At 57.7% G+C, this 18868-nt stretch overlaps 1 protein-coding gene across 3 annotated transcripts in view; it reads right to left on the bottom strand.

Moving 5' to 3' along the window:
* BCAR1 (breast cancer anti-estrogen resistance 1) overlaps positions 1-17377 on the bottom strand; it is a 24475-nt gene extending 7098 nt beyond the window's left edge. The window contains exons 1-5 of one of the 3 annotated variants that reach the window (XM_006888833.1): positions 17366-17377; positions 6813-7430; positions 1533-1694; positions 1243-1381; positions 683-717 (exon numbers count right to left, since the gene is read on the bottom strand). In XM_006888833.1, the coding sequence (XP_006888895.1) occupies positions 683-717; positions 1243-1381; positions 1533-1694; positions 6813-7430; positions 17366-17377 (966 nt within the window). The remainder of the gene's footprint in view (positions 1-682; positions 718-1242; positions 1382-1532; positions 1695-6812; positions 7431-17365) is intronic. The other 2 variants (XM_006888835.1, XM_006888834.1) reach the window with 2 other exon arrangements.
* Between the last annotated feature and the right edge of the window lie 1491 nt (positions 17378-18868).

Below are 18868 nucleotides of genomic sequence, written 5' to 3'. Positions count from 1 at the left end.
CACCACCACCACAGTCACCACTCATCACCACCACCACCACAGTCACCACTCATCACCACTCATCACCACCACACCACCACCACAGTCACCACTCATCACCACCACCACCACAGTCACCACTCATCACCACCACCACCACAGTCACAACTCATCATCACCACCACCACCACCACCACCACCATCATCATGGTCACCATCATCGTCACCACCACCACCATCATCATCACAGTCCACCATCACCACTCACCATGACAGTCACCACCACCGTCACCATGGTCACCACCACCACCATCACGGTCACCACCACCATGGTCACCACCACCACTCACCACCACCACCACCCACCACCACCATCACGGTCATCTCCTCCACCGTCAGTCATCTCCTCCACTGTCACCATCACCGCCACCATTGCTGTCATCTCCTCCACCATCATGCCATGACCGTAATCCCTCTCTATAATCAGCACCACCATCACCGTCGTCACCACTGTCACTATCATCACCACCGTCACTGTCATCACCAAAACCACGACTACCTTCAGCACCATGATCACCACCACTACCATCATTGACATTGCCATTAGTACCACCGTCACTGTCTTGCCACCATCATCACCGTCAGCATCCTCATCATTACCTCTCACCACCATCTCCACCATCACCACCTCTGTCATCTTCACTATACCCAACAGCCGCATTCGGGAGCTCTGGTGGCCTAGAGATAAGCAGCTGTGCTACAATCCTAAGGCAAGCACTTCAAATCTATTAGCTACTCCGTGGGAGAAAGATGGGCAATCCCTCCCATGCAATTTGCTGCCTCTGAAAACCCGCTGGAAGGTCTGAGTGACAGCACACAGCAACATCACAACCACCATCTCCACAATCCTGTCACTTGTGGCATTTCAACTCTGGGTCTGAGCTCTGTGTGTGCTACATTACAGCCCGGGTCACCCTGCCTGAGTTCGCCCAGGACAGCCCTCGTTTGTGTCGCTGCTCCCACACAATTATCAGTCATGTCCCCTTCACTCCCAAGTGACTTGTTTGCAGGGTAAAACTGTGATCACCTTCTGGATACAGCCCGCGTGACTCAACAAAAGCTAGAGAGACAAAGGTTCAGGAGTGCTCCCACATGCCGTAGAGCGGGGAGAGGGCAGAGCTGGCTGTGGAGTCGGGCTCTGCAGACTCAGTCACACCTAGAGACACCTCCCTACCCAGGGCTCAGGTCTCCGGGGAGGAGGACCGCCCAGTAGGCAGCTGCTCACCATGTGGTGGGTGGGTGGCAGCAAGCCCTTCTCCACACTGGGGGGCACATCATACACATCCAGCGATGGGTCTCGGCCGTTGGGACCCTTGACGGCCATGGGGGGCGTGTCATATACCTGAAGGCAGAGAAAGTGCAGTGAGGCAGGGCTATGGGAGTGGGATGAGAAGGGTGCCACCCCTCAACACCCAGCCCTGTGCCCCAAGCTGTTGAAGCTGTCCACCAGCCCTGACCAGGGATGACCCATGCCCCTCCGCTCGACCACTCACCTCCTGGCTATACTGGCTGGGAAGCAGGCCTCGCACTGGGGGCACGTCATAGATGTCCTGGGGGCCGGGGGCCAGCAGGTGGCGCGGGATATCATACTCGTCCTGCTCCGACTGGGAGGCCTCGTACACGTAGCCCTGGCCCACGCGGGTGGGCACCATCACCTGGGGTGCACACAGGACCGTTACCACTACCCCTCTCACCCATGGAGAACATCCCTCTTACACGAGAAGGGCACTCGAAATGGGGGGAGGACACACCCACATGGGGATGGGATGTGGCCTGAAGAGGGGGACTAGCAGGGCAGGAGGACCAGGCGGGTTGGAGACCAAGGTCCTGACTCCAGAAGCTCCCCATTAGGAGAGTTTGACCATAGGCCCTGCAGCCCCTCTGAGCAGGCACAGACCCTGGTAAGCCCACTCCATCCCTGAGAGTAGCCAGAGGACCACCTCGATGGGCAGGCTCTGAAACTCCAACCAAGAGTCAACTGGCTAAGCAGAATGTACCTCACCCCACATCCAACTGGACAGGACAGGCCCCAAGGACCTCTAGGCCTGGGTCTGAAGGCCAGCACCCTCTCCCCGGCACTCTTACCTGGGCCTGGGCTCCCTGGTTTTGGGCTTCAGCAATGAAGCCCCGGCACTGTGCCAACATGGCTGGGGTACCAACTCGGGGTGCTTACAGCCCCCAGAAGTTCAGAAAGCTGCACCCAGGACCATGCTGCCTCTCAGTGGCCCTCTCCTCTGAGGACATCTCCACAGTCACCTGGCCAGCACGGAGAGGGAGCTCCGAGGATTCTCTCGAGCTCGGGCACGCCTCCCCCACGCGTTCCCTGCTCAGCTCTCCTCTGAGAGAAAGGCCTTTTGTTCCCTAATCAAAGGGGACGGGATGTCTGGGCAAAGTTGCTGTGGGCCTCCCCACACACACCCTGCAGCCACTGTCACTGCCAGTGCCCATGGGCACCCCAGGAGCAGCAGCGGAGAGCCCAACAGGACACTCCCGAGGCTAGGCAGAGGCTGCTGCCAACAGTGCCCAGCCACGCCACACAGGACTGGGGTGACCTGGGCCCATGGGCTTGCAGGGAGGCCAGGCAGGGGCTCCCCCTACCCCACCCCCACTGTCTGCAGGCAAGCTGGCCGGCTCTCCAGACTCATCCCCCGCCCCCCCAGCGCCCCAGACTAGAGTCTCCTCCAGAGCTATTTTTAGACCCGAGAACCTGCCAACAGCAGGCAGGCAGGCGGGAGCTGGTGGGACGTGGCAGGTTGGTGGGGCCTGGAGGTCTGAGGCCTCGTTTCCAGCTCTCGCTGGTCATCCTGCAGCAGGTGGGGACCCAGCCTCAAGGGTGGGGCAGCACCCCTGATTCCAGTGCTGGTCAGTCAAGACCAGCCTGGGGAAAGGGGTGCCTGAGCCACCACCAGAACTGTGAGTGGCTAGCTGGGGCCAGGAGAGGGCAGGGACGGGGACGACTAAGACAAGTGACAGCAAGCACCAAATGTCTGTTAAACCAGTCCCCGGGGAGGAGGGCTGCCAGGGTGAGAATCCCATAGATCCTGCACCTGAGGGTAGGAGACAGAAACCCTAGCCCTCACACGCTATACCAGGCACGAGACCACCAGGCACGTGCATGTACATGTGTGCAATGCACGCACAGCAGAGCCTCCCACAGCCAGCTCTCCAAGGACAATGCCACAGCCCTGAGGGAGGGAGGAGCCACATAAAGGCTCCAGGGTCATCACGGGGCAGGATAGCATCCGGAGAGGTGGGGACACTGGGGTGACAGAACGGGCTTCTTGGCTCCACTGGCCATGGCTGCCTGGTGTCTTGGGGCCCCTGGTGCCTTCCTTCCCTCCCCACATGGCCTGGCCTGCTCTGAAGCTGGATCTGTCTGACCTGCTGCAGCACGTCCACCCCACCCTGGAAGCACCAGGAAACGGAGGTTCCAGCTGTGGACGCCTGGAGCACTGTGAACATCTAATCTAATGTGCAGTCACAGTCGAGGTCAAGGCCAGGAGCTTGAGTTCCTGCCCCTATTTTCACCTGGACAGCTTCTGGCTGAGGGCAGAGCCTGGCAGAGAGGGCTGAGGGGAGACATGTTCTCTGGGGCCAACAGGGAAACTCAGGAGGGCCTGAGCCAGGAACAAATTGCATGATCTCCCCTCTCCCCTGGCATGGCAGAGACCCTTGACCCACAGGTCCCCTGAGAGTGACCTCAAGCAGACATCTCCTTTGCTGGGAGTTTCACCCAAAGGTCCCACTAAAGGTCTCCACTCCTACTCAAGAAGTCTCTCAGCCCCATCCACTCCTGGGCTCTCGGCTTTGACTCCTCCTGGCCATCTGGTCACGTCACTCGTCCTCTCAGCTTCCCAAGTCCCTCCCACTACATGCAGTCCTGGACCTGAGTCCCTCAGTTTCCCAGGTTCTGAAGGGTGGGCAGAGATAGGGGCCACCACTGGTGGTCTAGTGGCAAGAAGCTAAGCCGCGACCCGCAGGCAGAGGGTTTGAATCCACCAGCTGGCCGGTGGGAGGATGGACACTCTCCTCCTGTGTAACTGATTGCCTCAAAAAACCCACTGGGGGGTTAGCTATGGGTCGGTTCCAACTCAAAAGTATACAACAACAACAACAAGTTTACCATCACGGGCTCCTAACAAAGACACGGGCCACCGGGAACCATGCGTGCCACCACCAGGGGGCGGGCCACACAGCAAAACCAGGGACAGAGGCGTCGCTGTCAGGCTGGGGGAATCCTGTCGGGTTTACAGCAGCAAGATGCAAAAGTACATGAGCTAGAGAAACAGAGAAGATGCCAGACAAAATACGCCAGCTCTTCGCAGTGACTCTCTCAATCAGGGACTCTCCTCTCTGGGCCTCCTCAGAAACTACACGTGCTGTAATGAGCATCACTGTTAGAATCTTAAATTTATCTTGATCAAGGCTGGCCTGGGCCAGGGTTGTCTCAGGACGGGACAATCAGGCCCCAGACCCAGATCCACTGTCCGTCCTGGGCCGGCTTTCCCACCAGCCTGGGCCTTTAGGGACTCGGGCCCTTGGCAGCTCCCCCTGGGGTCCGAGCTCAGCCAGGGGTGTCCCCAGGTGAAGCCCCCTCCTGCAGTAAGGTGGCAGAAACAGCTGTCAAAACACAGGCTCCAGGCTGCAGTGGTGCAGTGGGGGCATCGCTGCTGCCCTCTGATCCAGAGGCTGGCTCTCACCATCCACTATGTGGAAGTCTGCAGGGTCTGCTACGAGGAGGTGTGCAAAGAAGGGAGGGGTGTGTGTGAAGAGAGGTGAGGTCTGCCCAAGGCTCCTGGCCAGGCGCCGCACCCCTCTGCCCCTGGCCAGGGCTTGTTCCTTCCTTCTTTGGACTGCCCAGCCGTGTCCCTCTCTGGCCTGGTGGCTGAAGAACTCAGGGCAGGATGTGGGAGCCTGCAGTCCCACAGGCCATCAGGCTTGGGGATCAGAGTCCACATGGTCCTGTCCTGAGCCCATAGTGACCACTGGCCAGGTCTCCTGGGTGCTCCAAGAATGTCAGGCTGTGGGCAGGAGTGGGTGGCACTGGTTGGCACAAGTGAGGCTTCCACCTCTGGCCTTGGAGAGATCCAAGAGGACAGGGGTTCAGTGTCCACTGTCCTGTTGGCCACTCTGCTGTGTTCCCAGACAACGATGAGTCCAGACTGGATATGGCCTAGGGCCCTGGTAGTGGGTCCCAACCAAGCCTGAACAGCTTCTCCCAGGAGCTGGCTGCCATGCTACCCAGGCCCTTGACAAGTGAGGGGCCTGGAGTGTCAATGAGTTGAGCATGGGGACTTCTTGGGAGCAGCTGTAAGGGGAGGGCAGGCTTGGAGGGGGCAGGGAGAGCTGGTGCAACACTTTGCCCTCAGAGTCCATGGGACACCTCCTCTACCCTGGCCCTCCAGAAACTCTGCTCCCTAGTCTCATCTCAAAGGGACATGGACAAGGGAAGATGGGCCAAGGTGAGCAAAGGATGCCCTCACTCATCCCAGAGGAGCCAGGGGGCAGGCCTAGTCCTCACCTCCTAGAGCAAGAGGGACTTGGGGCTGGGGGCCATGGGGCACAGACACTGCTGGACTCAGAGCCCGGAGCTCATCCCAGACCTGGCATCTGGTCGACAACAGCCCAGTCTTTAAAGGCAGCCCTTCTTGACAGTTCCACAGGGGCATGCACTCTATGGCCCAGAAGTTACCTGGACCATTCTGCAGGTCCTCGCCAGCCCACCTGAGTCCTGAAGTAAATAAGGACTGGGAGCCTGTGGAGCTGGGGCTGTGAAGATGTGCTTAATCCCACTCAAGGGGCTGATGTGAAAACCCGGAGCACTGATGGGGAACCCCTAGCTCTTGGGGCACACACTCCTTCAAAGGCCCCAAGCCTGCATGACCACTGGAGAGAGCAATTAATGAGGGCCCACTAGGATTCTATGGCTACTGGGAACAGGATTATTTCTAGAACCCTTGAGAGGATGGCCCAAGATACCCCCCAAACCTTGAAGTGAACCCACTCTTGGCAATCACCTTGCAGCCAGACAGGCCTGTAACATGTATTTACACTCCTGAGAAAGTCTTTAGAACAATCAACTAAGTAGGGTCAAAAGTACAGCATTTACCCTAAAACAAGCCTCAGAAGACAGGAAGGGGCAGGAAGGATGGACGGTGGGAATGAGAACCCAGGGAGGAAGCAGGTTGAGTGTGGTTATGTGGCACTGTTATAAAACAACACTCATGTAAATCATCTAATGGAAAACTAAAGTGTTTAGCAAACTTTCACTCACACCACCAAAATGAAGAAAACTCCATCTCTCAGATTCCCTCGCAGCTGAGAGGGCCAACAAGTTACAAGAGGCATCATATGCAACTTTCGGGAAACATCTTCCTTTTCCTGCTGGCCAGATAGCAGAAGTGATGGCTAGAGCTCAGGCAGCCATCCTGGACTAAAAGGACACAGGTGCTATGTCAATACTAGACTGCTAATCTCCAAACTTTGTTTTCTGATAAGCTGCCTGCCATATTTGATTTCTCTCCTTCAAGTGTGGCCCAACCTGTCCTTGTATTGGGCTCTCCCTACCCGCCGTCACATTCTCCATTCTACGGGTAGAACATTTTTACTATGATTCAGACTTGGGCAGATTACTCCCACACAAAACCCTCCAGAGCTTAGAACCAATCTGCCTGGTATTGGGCCCCCAGGTGCCTTGAGGATCTGCCCTCGTCTGCTGGCCTGGTCTCACTGGCCCACCCAGAACATATCACACTGCTGTCATGTGACCTTACCTTTGCAGGTGGCTTTGCACCCTCCCAGTTACGCGTATCCATGGACGGGGGTACCTGGTAGATGTCATGCCCCATTCCAGCTGAAGGAGGTACTTGGTAAATGTCCTGGGCTGGGCTGCCAGGCCCGGGGGGCACTTGGTAAAGGTCTGGAGTCGAGCTGGGGAACGAGTGATGGGGCGTTTGCTTTGAAAATGTGGACGTCTGCTTGGACGGGGGTGACTGGAACTGTGAACTTGTCCCCGAGGCTTGGTATAGGCCATGCTGGGCCTTGCCCGGAGTGGGCACCAGGTAGACGTTGTCAGCTGGGGGCTGGTACGTGGCAGGGAGCATGGGGGTATACTGTGAGGCTGGGGGCGCTGAGGAGGCATGGAGGCCAGGCTGGGCGGGGGAGGATGGCAGGCCGGGGCCAGGGCCCGCTGGCTTCTTGTCATGCATGCCCACCAGGATCTTGAGGCGGTTTCCAGGCACAATGCCCTGGCGTCCATGCAGGGAGCAGAGCCACCAGCCATCTAGGCCCTGCGTGTCCCGCTCCAGCACCGTCATGATGTCACCCTTGCGGAAGGACAGCTCGTCTGGGGATTCGGCCACATTGTCATAGAGGGCTTTGGCCAGCACATTCTGGGGAGAAAAGACAAAGGCATCATGAAGACAGGAGCGCCATCTAGGCCCTGCGTGTCCCGCTCCAGCACCGTCATGATGTCACCCTTGCGGAAGGACAGCTTGTCTGGGGATTCGGCCACATTGTCATAGAGGGCTTTGGCCAGCACATTCTGGGGAGAAAAGACAAAGGCATCATGAAGACAGGAGCATGTGCACTTGGACTTGAGGGCTCTGCCCGCTGCTGCTCACTGGACAGAGATGTGTGGTCTTGGCACAGCCCCTGCACCTTGGTCCTCACCTCCAGCAGGGCCCTCTAGGTGATCTCAGAAACGTCTCCCCAGGCACACCCAGCCTAGACCTGCATCAGGAGCAGCAGTAGTGAGGCCTGCACACCACGCTGGCAGGGAAGCAGACAAATGCCCGAGATGCAAGAAAAGCCCCTGGCAAAAGTGCTGCAGGAGGGAGAGGAGTGGCACTTCCCTCACTCGATCAAGTCCACCCTCCGAAAATTCAGACTTGAACAGAGAAGTGTCAAATACCTTTCCTTTAAGGTTGAAAAGACATCAGGACAGATCCTGTTAACAGTCCACAGTTCCACCGCCCTGACCAGTGTGATTAGCCAGAAGAAGAAAATGACAGACAGAGATGGGGCATGAAAACAAGAGGACAGACAGGACAGGTCACAGTGGCTGTCGTCTGCAGACCAGATGAATGCTTACACAGAAAACCCAACACACAAGATGAATAGACAAGAAATATCACAGACAGATGAGAAGTCACCCAGAGACAAGGGCTCCAAGGCATCGCGAGGGCCCACAGCCAGCAAGAAACTCGGCAGTGTTCAGGGAGGAAGCTTGATCAGTGAGGAATTGTACTATGTTCATGGAGGATGACTTAACTCCAAAGACAGTTCACCCTAATTTACTTACACAACTTGCTATAATTGCTTTAACGCCAGCAGGGTTTGAAGATTTTGGTAAGGTTGTACCTCTAGAAAGAAATGGAGGAGCTGGGGATGACAAATAAGCATGGTGTATGAAAGCAGAGGGCCACAGAGGACAAGGCACTCCAGCAAAACAGGCTGGTGTCGGGACAGAATAGTGGCTCCTCTTCACGGGGCTGGGACAACTGCAGAGGACAACCCCCATCATCAACTGAGGGCAGCCCAAGGCTTGAGTGTGGAAAGCTGTAGAAGCAATGAAGGGAAAAGTTGTAGGGAAAATGCTAACTAGAGGCATGGAGAGAGTATGAAATAAAACCCCAAAGCCCAAATGCGAAAACATCAGCAACAGAGATGACGGGTCTGACACCCCTGGACGTGGGACAGGGAAGCTGACAGACAAGCAGCAGGTCACAAAGGACAAGACAGCAATGATCCGGAATCCTGGGGCACATCCATGGGTCAGAAAGGAGACCAGCTGGTGAGGCTGAGGAGAAACTGGAACCCTTGCTCACTGTAGGTGGGAGTGTAAAATGGTGCAACCACTGTGGAAGGCTGTATGGCGCTTTCTCAAAAAGTTGCAAACAGAAATACCATTTGACCCAGCAATTCCACTACTGGGAAAGAGACCATAACTGACACCTAAGCAGATATATGCACACCCATGCCGATCGCAGCTTTGTTCACAATAGCAAAGAGTTGGAAACAACCTAAGTGCCCATCAACAAACGAGTGGATAGAGAAGCTCTGGTATATTCACACAATGGAATACTACGCTGCATTGAAAAACAAGGAACTCATGAATTATTAGACAAAATGGGTGACCCTGGAGAACAATAAGCTGAGTGAAGTATTTCAGTTACAAAAAGACAAATACTGCATAGTGCCAATGCTGTAAAAGAGGACTGACATCGGGGTTGGGAAGGAGACTGAGAAAGATGGGATAAATTATGTATACTGCATTGAAACAGATGAGGGAGAGAACTGTTTAAAAGGGATATGTGATTAAGTATTACTATCTTGACTGGAGTCCAGAAGGAAGGCTGCACACTGGAGTGGACTTGGGGGGAGGGATTATGTAGCCATGAAAGAGTTTTTCTTTTACTTTTCAAAGAGAAGAACGAACTGGAGGGGAGGGATGGGCAGGGAGAAAAGTGCAACAATGAAAAAATGGAAATCCAAAGTCTCTGTAAACTTTCATTAAATTAAAAAAAAAAAGAAAAGAAAGAGGACTGGCCACAAGGCCTCGTGAACATGAGGTCAGCACCAGCATCTGTGCTGCTGTGTGGGGTGGTGGCACCGGAGTGGTACTGGCAGGGCACCCACAAGCCTGACCACACATTTGACCCAGGTGCCTACTCCTCCCAGCCCGAGGTCCTCCAGGGCCCAGAGCAGGTGAAGGTGATGGGACACTTACCACAGGGGCTGTTCTCAACTAAAGCGGGATGCAAATCTCAGATCAGACTCCCGCTGAGTGTCATGAAGGCAAATTTACCAAAAACTCTCCTTCTAGGACAGTTTCGTAACACATGACAAATAGGGTTGGAGTACCAAATGGGTAAGGTAGGGCACAAAGAATAAACAGGAAAAATAAACAGGTAGGGGTTCCCGTCTAGGCTGACAATGGCCCTTGAGGCTGACACTCAAATCACTTTCACATCTTTCCCAAGGTGGGGGGTTGCTGCCTGGACCTCAGCTCTGTCAGCACACACTCCTTGGACCAGGGCCTCAGAGTGGAACAGCTGGCAAAGGGCGAGGCGGGCAGAGTGGAGACGTTCCCTCTAGTGGAGCAGTGTGCGTCTCCCTCCTGCCCAGTGCTCGCCCCTGCTCCAGGCACACACACCGCGCACGTGCGTGCACACACACACACCCCCCCCCCCCCCCCGTGCCAGGTGCCTGGCTCAGGCCCAGATGGTCACAGAAGTCTAGCACACTCCCGTCACCAGCCTCCAGCAGAGGGCAGGAATGAGGAAGGCAGGGGTACTGGTGCCCAGGACAGCAGGGCAGGCTCCAGAGGGGTTTCCCTTTCAGGGCTCCTACCCTCTTCACCCCGTGTGGGACCCCTGGCTTGGAAATGGGATCTGGGCTCTGCTGCCCACTGGCTGTGTCCACCCCTTGGGGCTGCTCCTCTGGGATCCATCTCCTGGCAGTCATCAGGAGTTAGAATTCCAGGTGGGAAGGGTCACACCTCCTCCTGGGCAGCAGGCAGGAGAGGGCACCGCCAGCATCTCACTGCCATCCAGAGGACAATGAGGCAGGACAGAACAGCAGCACTGGACGTGCTGGAAGCGGCATGAAGACTAGGGACCTGGATTCCACAGGGCCTCCAGCCCCTCCCAATGCCCCCACACCACAGACACCCCAACAACAAGGACAGAGCTGGCTGTGCACACACCACCAAGGACGGGAATGAAGGGCCCTCAGCAAGACGACAGGGACTACTCGCTCTTCCTGTTATTCAGAATACCTCAATTTGTGTTTAATGACTATTTCTCACTTTGAATCAGAAAAAGGCATCTCAGATCCTGAAGAAGAAAACATGTACAGATTCCTGGGGCCTGAGCCAAGATGGGCAGAGGTAGCAGCCGGGAGGCCAGAACCCGGCTGGGCAGGGGCTGCCCCAGTCCCCCAAGTCCCAGCCCCCAAACTGAGGCTGCTGGCAATAAATACCAAGTTCCCAAATATGGTCTGCAGCCTGCCGCTGGGAACATCCCATCAGGGGGTGGGGTAGCAGCCCACCCTCCCCCAGTGACCCCAGAGCCGCTGGGTCCCCCAGCCCTGCCCTGGTGACCACAGGAAGTGCCAGCACGGTGAGTCAGAGGAAAATTCCCCTGCAGACGAGTCAGAGGGGTCAGAGGCACTGACGGAGGGGATCGCAGGGCACAGGCATGCCTTGAGGAGGCCATCCAGGGAAGGCTGGCAGGCCACAGGGCCCAGGGCACGGAGGCTGGAGGACAGATCCGGGGAGGAGGGAGGTCCACCTGGACCCAGGCGAGGCTCCAGGTCCGGGTCCCTACCTGCCTCTGTGACATGAGCTCATTCCTGAGCCAGCTGCTCAGGGAGGCTGTGACTGTCAAGGTGGGGTTGCCAGAGCTGGGCTGGACACCACCTCGCCGGCTTAGCACGTGGCACCGGGGCCTGGCACCAGGAGCTCCTCTAACTGCGTCAGCTGGTGTGCCCCGCCCAGAGCCTGCAGGCAGTCTCTCCCCACCCTGAGTCCTGGGCACCTCTGGCTGCTGTCCCCCGCCTAGCACTCCAGCTGGCCACGCGCCGCCCCCTGGGCCTCTGCCTCCCCCTGGGCCTCTGCCTCACCGGCGGCTCTCCAAGGACACGATTCTCCTTCCTGCTCTCTCCTAGTCACTGGGCAGCAGTGAGCCAGGTCTGGACCAGCCCCCGTCCCACGGCTCTGGGACCCAGGCCAAGTCCCCCAGACGCTCTGGGAGCCCAGATCCTCTTAGAGGAGACACGGACTCTAGCAGGCCTGGACTTCCGTCTACCAAGAGTCACCCAGGTCCTGCTGTCCCCAGAAATGGTACAGACTGAGATGGACAGGTCCCTGCAAGACAGACACCAAACAGTGTGACAGAGACAGTGGGGTGTGGGGCAAAGACCAAGTGGGACAGGGCCACAGTGCGCAGAGGTGACCTCACAGGTGACTCATGAGGTCTGAGAACTGGTCAGCCATGAAAGAGAAAGAGGAGGCTGCAGGAGGGGGACAGGGGCCCTGGAGATGCAGGCAGGGTCCACTGACACAGGGAGAGGTCACCAACACCAGCCAGGTAGAGGCGTCTCACAGCAGAGTGAGTCTGTACCCATGCTCCCCCAGAACTCCCAGGACCTGGACATGGAAGATGACTGGGACCACCTGGAAGAGGTGGCTGGGCTCCAGGTGCTAAGCTGGACCAGTGGTGCCACTGTGACCTCTTGGAGAAGGTGTCAACCACCTGGGTGATTCTCCTCCCTCACCTGCACCTGGCAGGTCTCACCATACAGCGTGATGCTTCCCGGCTCACATCCCACCCTGACCCGGGGTGCCCCCCTGTTCTCCTTAGTACAACCCTAGCCTGGCACAGGACACACGTTTAGCCAATGCTGAGTGGGTTCACTGTGAGGGCACAGAACGAGCTAAGGTGGAGCCCTGAGTGGGAAAGGGGATGTTCCTGGGGGCCTGCCCCACTCAGAGGGTCCCACCAAGAGGGGCAGAGGGGAGCCCCCGCCCTGATGCCAACACAGGCCAGGCAGCAGCCCCACCAGGCAGCTTGCTGGGAACAACATCCTGGTTGTTGTCCGCTGGAGCCAACAGGGCTGCCCCACAGGCCCTGCCTGTCTCTGAGAATGGCCCTCATTGTGTCCTGGGGGCCCGTCTGGGCGCCAGACCCACCCGGCCCGGCAGGCCCTCAGCCCGGGCAGCTGGGGCCGTGGCCACAGGCAGGCACGTGTCTGGGGGGAGCCCCAGCTGTCTGAGGGGTATTCAGGCCTCTGCCGCGCCTGCCAGCTGCAGGAGAGCCCTGGACCCCTGGAGAAGCACTGGTATCCCCAAACTCTGGCTCCAGGGGTTCTTCTCCAGTGAGGAGAGGCACGAGGCCTCCTCGCCAAGGAGCCATCTCTGGGTGCCCTCATGGTAAGCACCCCCAGGCCTCTAAGCACCCGCAGGCCCACTCAGCGCTCGCCCAGGCCAACCTGGGAGATATCACAGACATTTCAAGGATCCCCCGGCCAGGCATCCACCTGGCCAACATCTTCTCAAGGTGGGAACTTGGAATCCCGGCCTGGAGATGGGCAGCAGCGACTTGAGTAATCGAGTCACAGCACCCAGACTCTCCCACCCAACCCAGCAGACACTATGAACATGTCCACCTTACAGTTGGAGAAACTGAGGCTCAGCACAGGTCCCTCGCCCAGAGCCCAGAGCCCAGGAAGGAGCAGAAGCAGAGCTGGTGCCATGTAACGAAGTGGAGCCGGGGAACCCTGGGCCGACGTGCAGGCTCATGGGAGTCAGGAGGTGACGTTTCACAGACTTTCTGCACCCCTCTGGTCCCCACTCCAACACACACACACACACACACACACACACACACACACACACACAGAGTCACACCCACGCACCCATACATACATGTACCCTATACGTAGCCACTCACATCCACACACACTCCTAGCCTGAGCACAGAACCAAAAATACAAAACCACACACACCCAGCAGCCGCTCAGCAAACACTGGCTCCCTTTATGCCCAGAACCATCTCAACATGGGCCAAATTTATTTCTGGGATTATTTTGTTTGCTTGTCCCAAAGAGCCCCCAGCAGTGAGTGGACGGAGATGCAACAAGCGTGCCAGCTCACAGTCCGGGCCTGTGGCGGGACGGATCGCTTTTATATGGCTGTTCCCTGTGATTTTGCAACTTCCACCTAATATTGGGTGGAACAACACAAATAAGGTGATTGTGGCTAACTGGGGGGATCAGACAGCTTGTGGATAATGCAAATAAAGTACATGGCACCCCTGTATGGGTGGGACCATGCAAACCAGGTGCATGAAACCAAAACAAGGGGATCGGCCTATTTTGCCTTAATAGAAGCCATCCCAGAGATGGAAAGGGGGAGCCTCACTGCCACCCACAGAATCGGGAGCATGTCTTTCTTTTACACCTAGGGAGCCCTGTGCCGAGAGGCTGTTAGATCCAAGAGAGGATGCAAGATGACGAGACGAGAGCAAGGCAGGCAGAACCAGGGCACCAGCCTCCGGGTCTGTAGGGCGAAAAAGCTGAGTGTTGTCAGGAAGGAGGCATGCTGGTGGAGTGAGACCACCTGGGGCACCTACTGGTGCAGCTAAGAGGCCGAGGGCCAGGGAGAGGTCAGTGGGCACAGCTGAAAAGCTTCCAGCACAAACAACTGTATCCTGAGCCATTCTTGATTCTGAACTGTAACCTGTCACTTGCCACTCGGCCAGAGTGGACTAAGATCCTGCCTGTTCCACCCTCCTGCTTCCAGAAGGGCTATGAGGGATAATCTCTCTCCCCAGACACCGAACACTTGCCCACTCTGGGCCTGACCCAGGACCAGCCCGTCACAGAGACACTCCTTAGAAACTCCACCTTCCTAAGGACAACAGAGGGGTCCAGACACGGGCTTATACAGATGCTGCTGGGCTGGCAGGACCTCAGGGCTGCCCAGGATCCTCCCTGCTCTACCTGGCTCAGGAGTGCCCAGGAGGTCAGAAGAGAGACAAAGGCATCATGTGGGCCTGAGCCCCCTGCCAACTTCCCATACCAGAGGAAAGTCCTGCTGAGCGAGCAGTCAAAAGCCACCTGTGGGTGGTCACTGCCAGGCACCCCCACCGTAGCACAGGCGTGGTCTGGCCTTGGCTGCAGTGGCAATAGGAGATGCCTTTGTGTTCAGGGCCAGCTCTTGGGACCAGAAGCATGTCCCCACCCCCAACCCTATAAGCATCCAAGCTCTGTCCTCAGAAGGCTGGGAAGAGAAGAGGTGGCCTGAAGAGGGGGGCAGGGGCAGGCAGGAGGGCCCTCCTGCAGGATATGGAGTCAGGACAGGTTGGGGCAGGTGGGACACAAGTCACAGTACCAAGGAATTCGTGAGGTGAGTGAGGGGTCTCTGCCTTTCCGCTCTTCTCTGGCCTCACCATGGCCTCTAGGACCGAGATGGGTCCAGTGTCAGGACTACAAGGTGCCCTCCTGAGTTGACTGACTCAGAATCACCTGGTCATCTGGCCTCTGGGCAGAAGGCTCATCACGAGACAGACCCATTATTTCAGGGACAGCACCTCCTAGAATAGATGTTCCTCCTCCAATGCACCCAACTCAGTCCTCATCAGGGGCAGGAGGTCAGTCCACAGGGAATCCCTCCTTGAAGGGCTTTGGTTTCACCATCAATACCTGTTCTAAAAGACACCTTGAAGCTGTAGCGCCTGCTGAGGGGAGTGGGGTGGTGATACGGTGTCACAAAAAAGTAGGCCCTCGGGTTCAAATAAAGTACTGAACTCCTTACTTTGGGGAGAGGATTAGAGATGTTGGGATCCTGTCCTCTACAATCCTCTCATCCTAGGCCAGGACCCTTCAACCTATTCGTGGGAGGGCAAGAGAGCAGGAACACAAAAGTGATGTTAGGTTCCTCTTCGGGGCTCAGCGGGCCAGAAACAGGGGCAACCAGGAGCAGAGCCACACTTCTCCAAGACAGACAACTCTGCAGCCCCTCACTTGGGCCCTAAATACCCAGAGGTGTACCTGGCCTGGTCCTGGTGGTCTAGATATCCTGTATGCTTGTGCAGAGGAGTAGGGTCTGCAGAGGATGCTTCAAGGGGCAGGATTTCCTTAAAGGACAGTGGATACTGTATGCGCACTCGCATGTGGAATCTGATGAACCCTACAGTTCCCAGCCCCCCTGCAGCACAGCCTCCCCCTAGGATCTGAGCTCCTGACCCAGGCACTGGGGCAGCACAAGGGGCTGCGCCACAACACTGGGCTCCAGACCTGGTTCGGCAAAGACTGGTCCTGTTGCTCCAGGGCTCAGGATGCCCTGGTGGCATTGCCCATGCTTCCACCTTGAACGAGATAGTACTGGACTGCTGCTCAGTACAAACAGCAGTGACCAGAGCATCCGCTCCTCCCACCCACAGCCCTGTGGTGACTCCTGGAGAAACTGGGGCTAACTGGACTGGCATCAGCTCCTCCTGGGCTCCCTCCTCTACCAGGCTGAGTGGTGGCGGGTGGCAGTGCCAGGAGATTGTGCCAACAGCTTGTCCGCAGGGATTCTTTTCCCTGCAGGCTCTACCTGGGCCAGGGCCTCCTGGGAATCCCACACCTGCTCTTCTAGGCTTGCCCTGGGGGTAGGAACTGAGTGTCCCTAAGCACTCCACCTCCCAGCTCTCTAGAGGAAAAGGAAAAAGGGGCGTGGTCCACTCCAGGAGAGCAGCTCATCTCTTGGGGCACCTATCCACCAGACGGAGAAGAAACAGACCCGTCATTCTATGAAGGTGGCCAGAGCCAGAGCCTGGGGCTATCTCCCAGTTCTCACTTTTTCTCCTTGGAGGGAAGGCAAGACCTCAAGTGCTCAGACATCCCTTAAAGAGGCCAGTGACCTCTGTGTGGGAATCAAGACCCCAACCCTGAATAAGGTCCCGTCTCAGCTCCTCACCCACCCACTCCCAGATCTTAGAAAATCTCAGCTTTCCGGAGCCCCTCACAAGTCCCTGTACCCTGGGCTGCAGAAGAAAAATGAACTTAGCTGGCTGCAGGTCCCAGCGATCCCCTAACTGTGGACCCAAAAGCCCCCAAGTCAACATTACAGAAGCCAGGTCCTGGGGCCCTTCCACCATGGTTTTACATCCACAGCAGGTAAAGCCAGCTCCCGCCCCGCTCCTAGAATCCAGAACAAGCAGCCCAGAGGGAGTGAATCATTAACCGGCAGGGAGGGTGCAGTGGCCGCAACGCCGGCCCCCAACTCTGCCCCTCACCCACCCCTGAACAGACTGATGGATGGACAGTCGGACCACCATGTCTAGGATGGTCAGGACCTCAGGGACCCCTGCCTCCTCTCTCGTGGCAGAGGAAACTGAGGCCAGGCGGCAGGGTGCGCAGGCCCAAGGTCACCCGGCCCGGCAGCCGGCAGGGGGAGACCGGGCCTCTCGCCAGGAACTTTCCCGGATCCAGGAACTTTCCTGCCGGCCCACGGCCCCGCGCCCAGCCCGCTAACTCAGCCGCAAGGCGCGGGGTCCCGGCTTCGCCAGGTCCTGGCCCGCGGACACCCTGGTCAACGGGGGCGGGGTCCCAGGACCTCAGATCCCAGCCCACCTCCGCAGCTTCCAGTGCCTGGCGGTTCCCAGGACCCACAAGTCCGGCAGGAAATGACACTCGTTTAACCCCTTCCCACCCGGACCGGCCAGGCGCCGGCGGTTTGGTCTCTGGAAAGCCGAGAACACGGACTGTGATCTGGGACTCCAGCAGGCAGATCCTGCCCCCTTCCCCCGGGGCACAGGGGGGGCGTCTGCTCGCTCACCAGGTAGTTCATCGTGTCCTGCCGGCTGGGGGCCCCGCTCCCCAAAGGGCCGCACGCCCAGCTGCCGGTGCCGTTTGTCCTTGGGGCTCGGAGTCCGGCCGATTCTGAGACAGGAGACCCCGTCCCTGATGCTGCCTCAGCCGACACACCAGACACTGGCGCTGCCACCGCTGCCCAGCGGGGTCTCACCTCGCTCCGCCCGCCATGGGCTCCCGGCATGCCCGGCTGCGCGCCCATTGGCTGCTGCGGCTCCTCATGCAAATGAGCCCCCGAGCGAGGCGCGGGCGAGCGCAGGCGCGAGGACACGCGCTGACCCAGTGGGACTGTCCCCCAGGAGGCAGGCCTCGGCTCCCACCGGCTCGCACGCCCGGCCCAGCCGGCAGTCCTGTCCTCCACCAAGGTGTGCCCGCCCTCCTCGCGGTCCCCCACGCGCCTCAGAGTGCGTCCCGCCCTCCATCGCCCACCGGAGCGTGCTCCTCCAAGGCCTGGGCAAATGCCTCCTCTTCTGGGAAGACGGCCTGGATTGCCCTCTGCCCCTGAAGTGCAGGACACCTTTTTGAACCCTTGCCAAAGTAGTCCGACTCAGCATGTATGTACAGCATACAGTGAGGGGGAGCGCACCTAAGTCTGCAGAAAACTAATAAAGACCACTACTGACTGATCAGCTCCACCCTGTGGAAGGCTCACGGGAGGTCGGCGGCTTGGCCAGCGCAGCTCTGCACTGTGGCCCACTCTGCAGAGCCCCAGTCAAGCCAAGAACACCACTCTCCACCTTGTCCTCCGAATCAAATGGCCTCCCAGAAATGTGTGCAAGGAGATCGAAAAGGAACTTGCTTCAAAGACCAACAGTTCCATGCCTAGGTACAGTCTCTGGGATCCCTGGAGTATCTGACATGGCCACTCACAGAGGTGGGGACACCAGCTGGCAGACCAAAAGAACCCTCAGGCATGGCCTACAAAGTACACAAGTCCGAGGTGGTCCCACAGCTCCACTCCCAACACCTTGGCTTGCAGACTCAGCCCTTGTTCAGGTGTGCTAACTCAGCTTTCTCTGGGGAAAAGACACACTGGACTGAGGCTGCCCACGCCTGACTGGTCACAGCCCCTGAAGGACTCGTTACAAACCAGATTCTTGGGCCCCTTTCTCTCCAGGACAACAGGATGGCGACCCTGAACATCTCTATTTCCTAGACAAACCCTGTAATAAAGCTGACAGCAAGGACTGAGTGACCAGGTCCAGCAGACATAGACAATGTGATCCTGTTATCTAAGAAAGGAGGACCCCGTGCAGGGCCAGCCCTGTGGTCCACACTCCGTGGGGTATCCCTTTCTGCTGGTCTCCCAAAGCTGTGCCCCCATACCAGGTAGACACCAAGGGCTAGCACTGACTCCTCAGCTAGCTGGACCCCAAACTGGGGGCTGTCTGGTGGGGGTAGGAGGGACTCCTCTCTGGCCCAGTCCAGCTCCCTTTGTGTCTACCGGGTAGACTTCAAGAGGGCTCAC

This window comes from Elephantulus edwardii, unplaced genomic scaffold (assembly GCF_000299155.1).
Source record: "Elephantulus edwardii isolate Elephantulus edwardi_28Jun2011 unplaced genomic scaffold, EleEdw1.0 scaffold00072, whole genome shotgun sequence".
NCBI classification, from domain to species: Eukaryota; Metazoa; Chordata; class Mammalia; order Macroscelidea; family Macroscelididae; genus Elephantulus; species Elephantulus edwardii.
The sequence above is the reverse complement of the archived record's forward strand: the minus strand, read 5'-3'. Positions and strand labels throughout refer to the sequence as shown.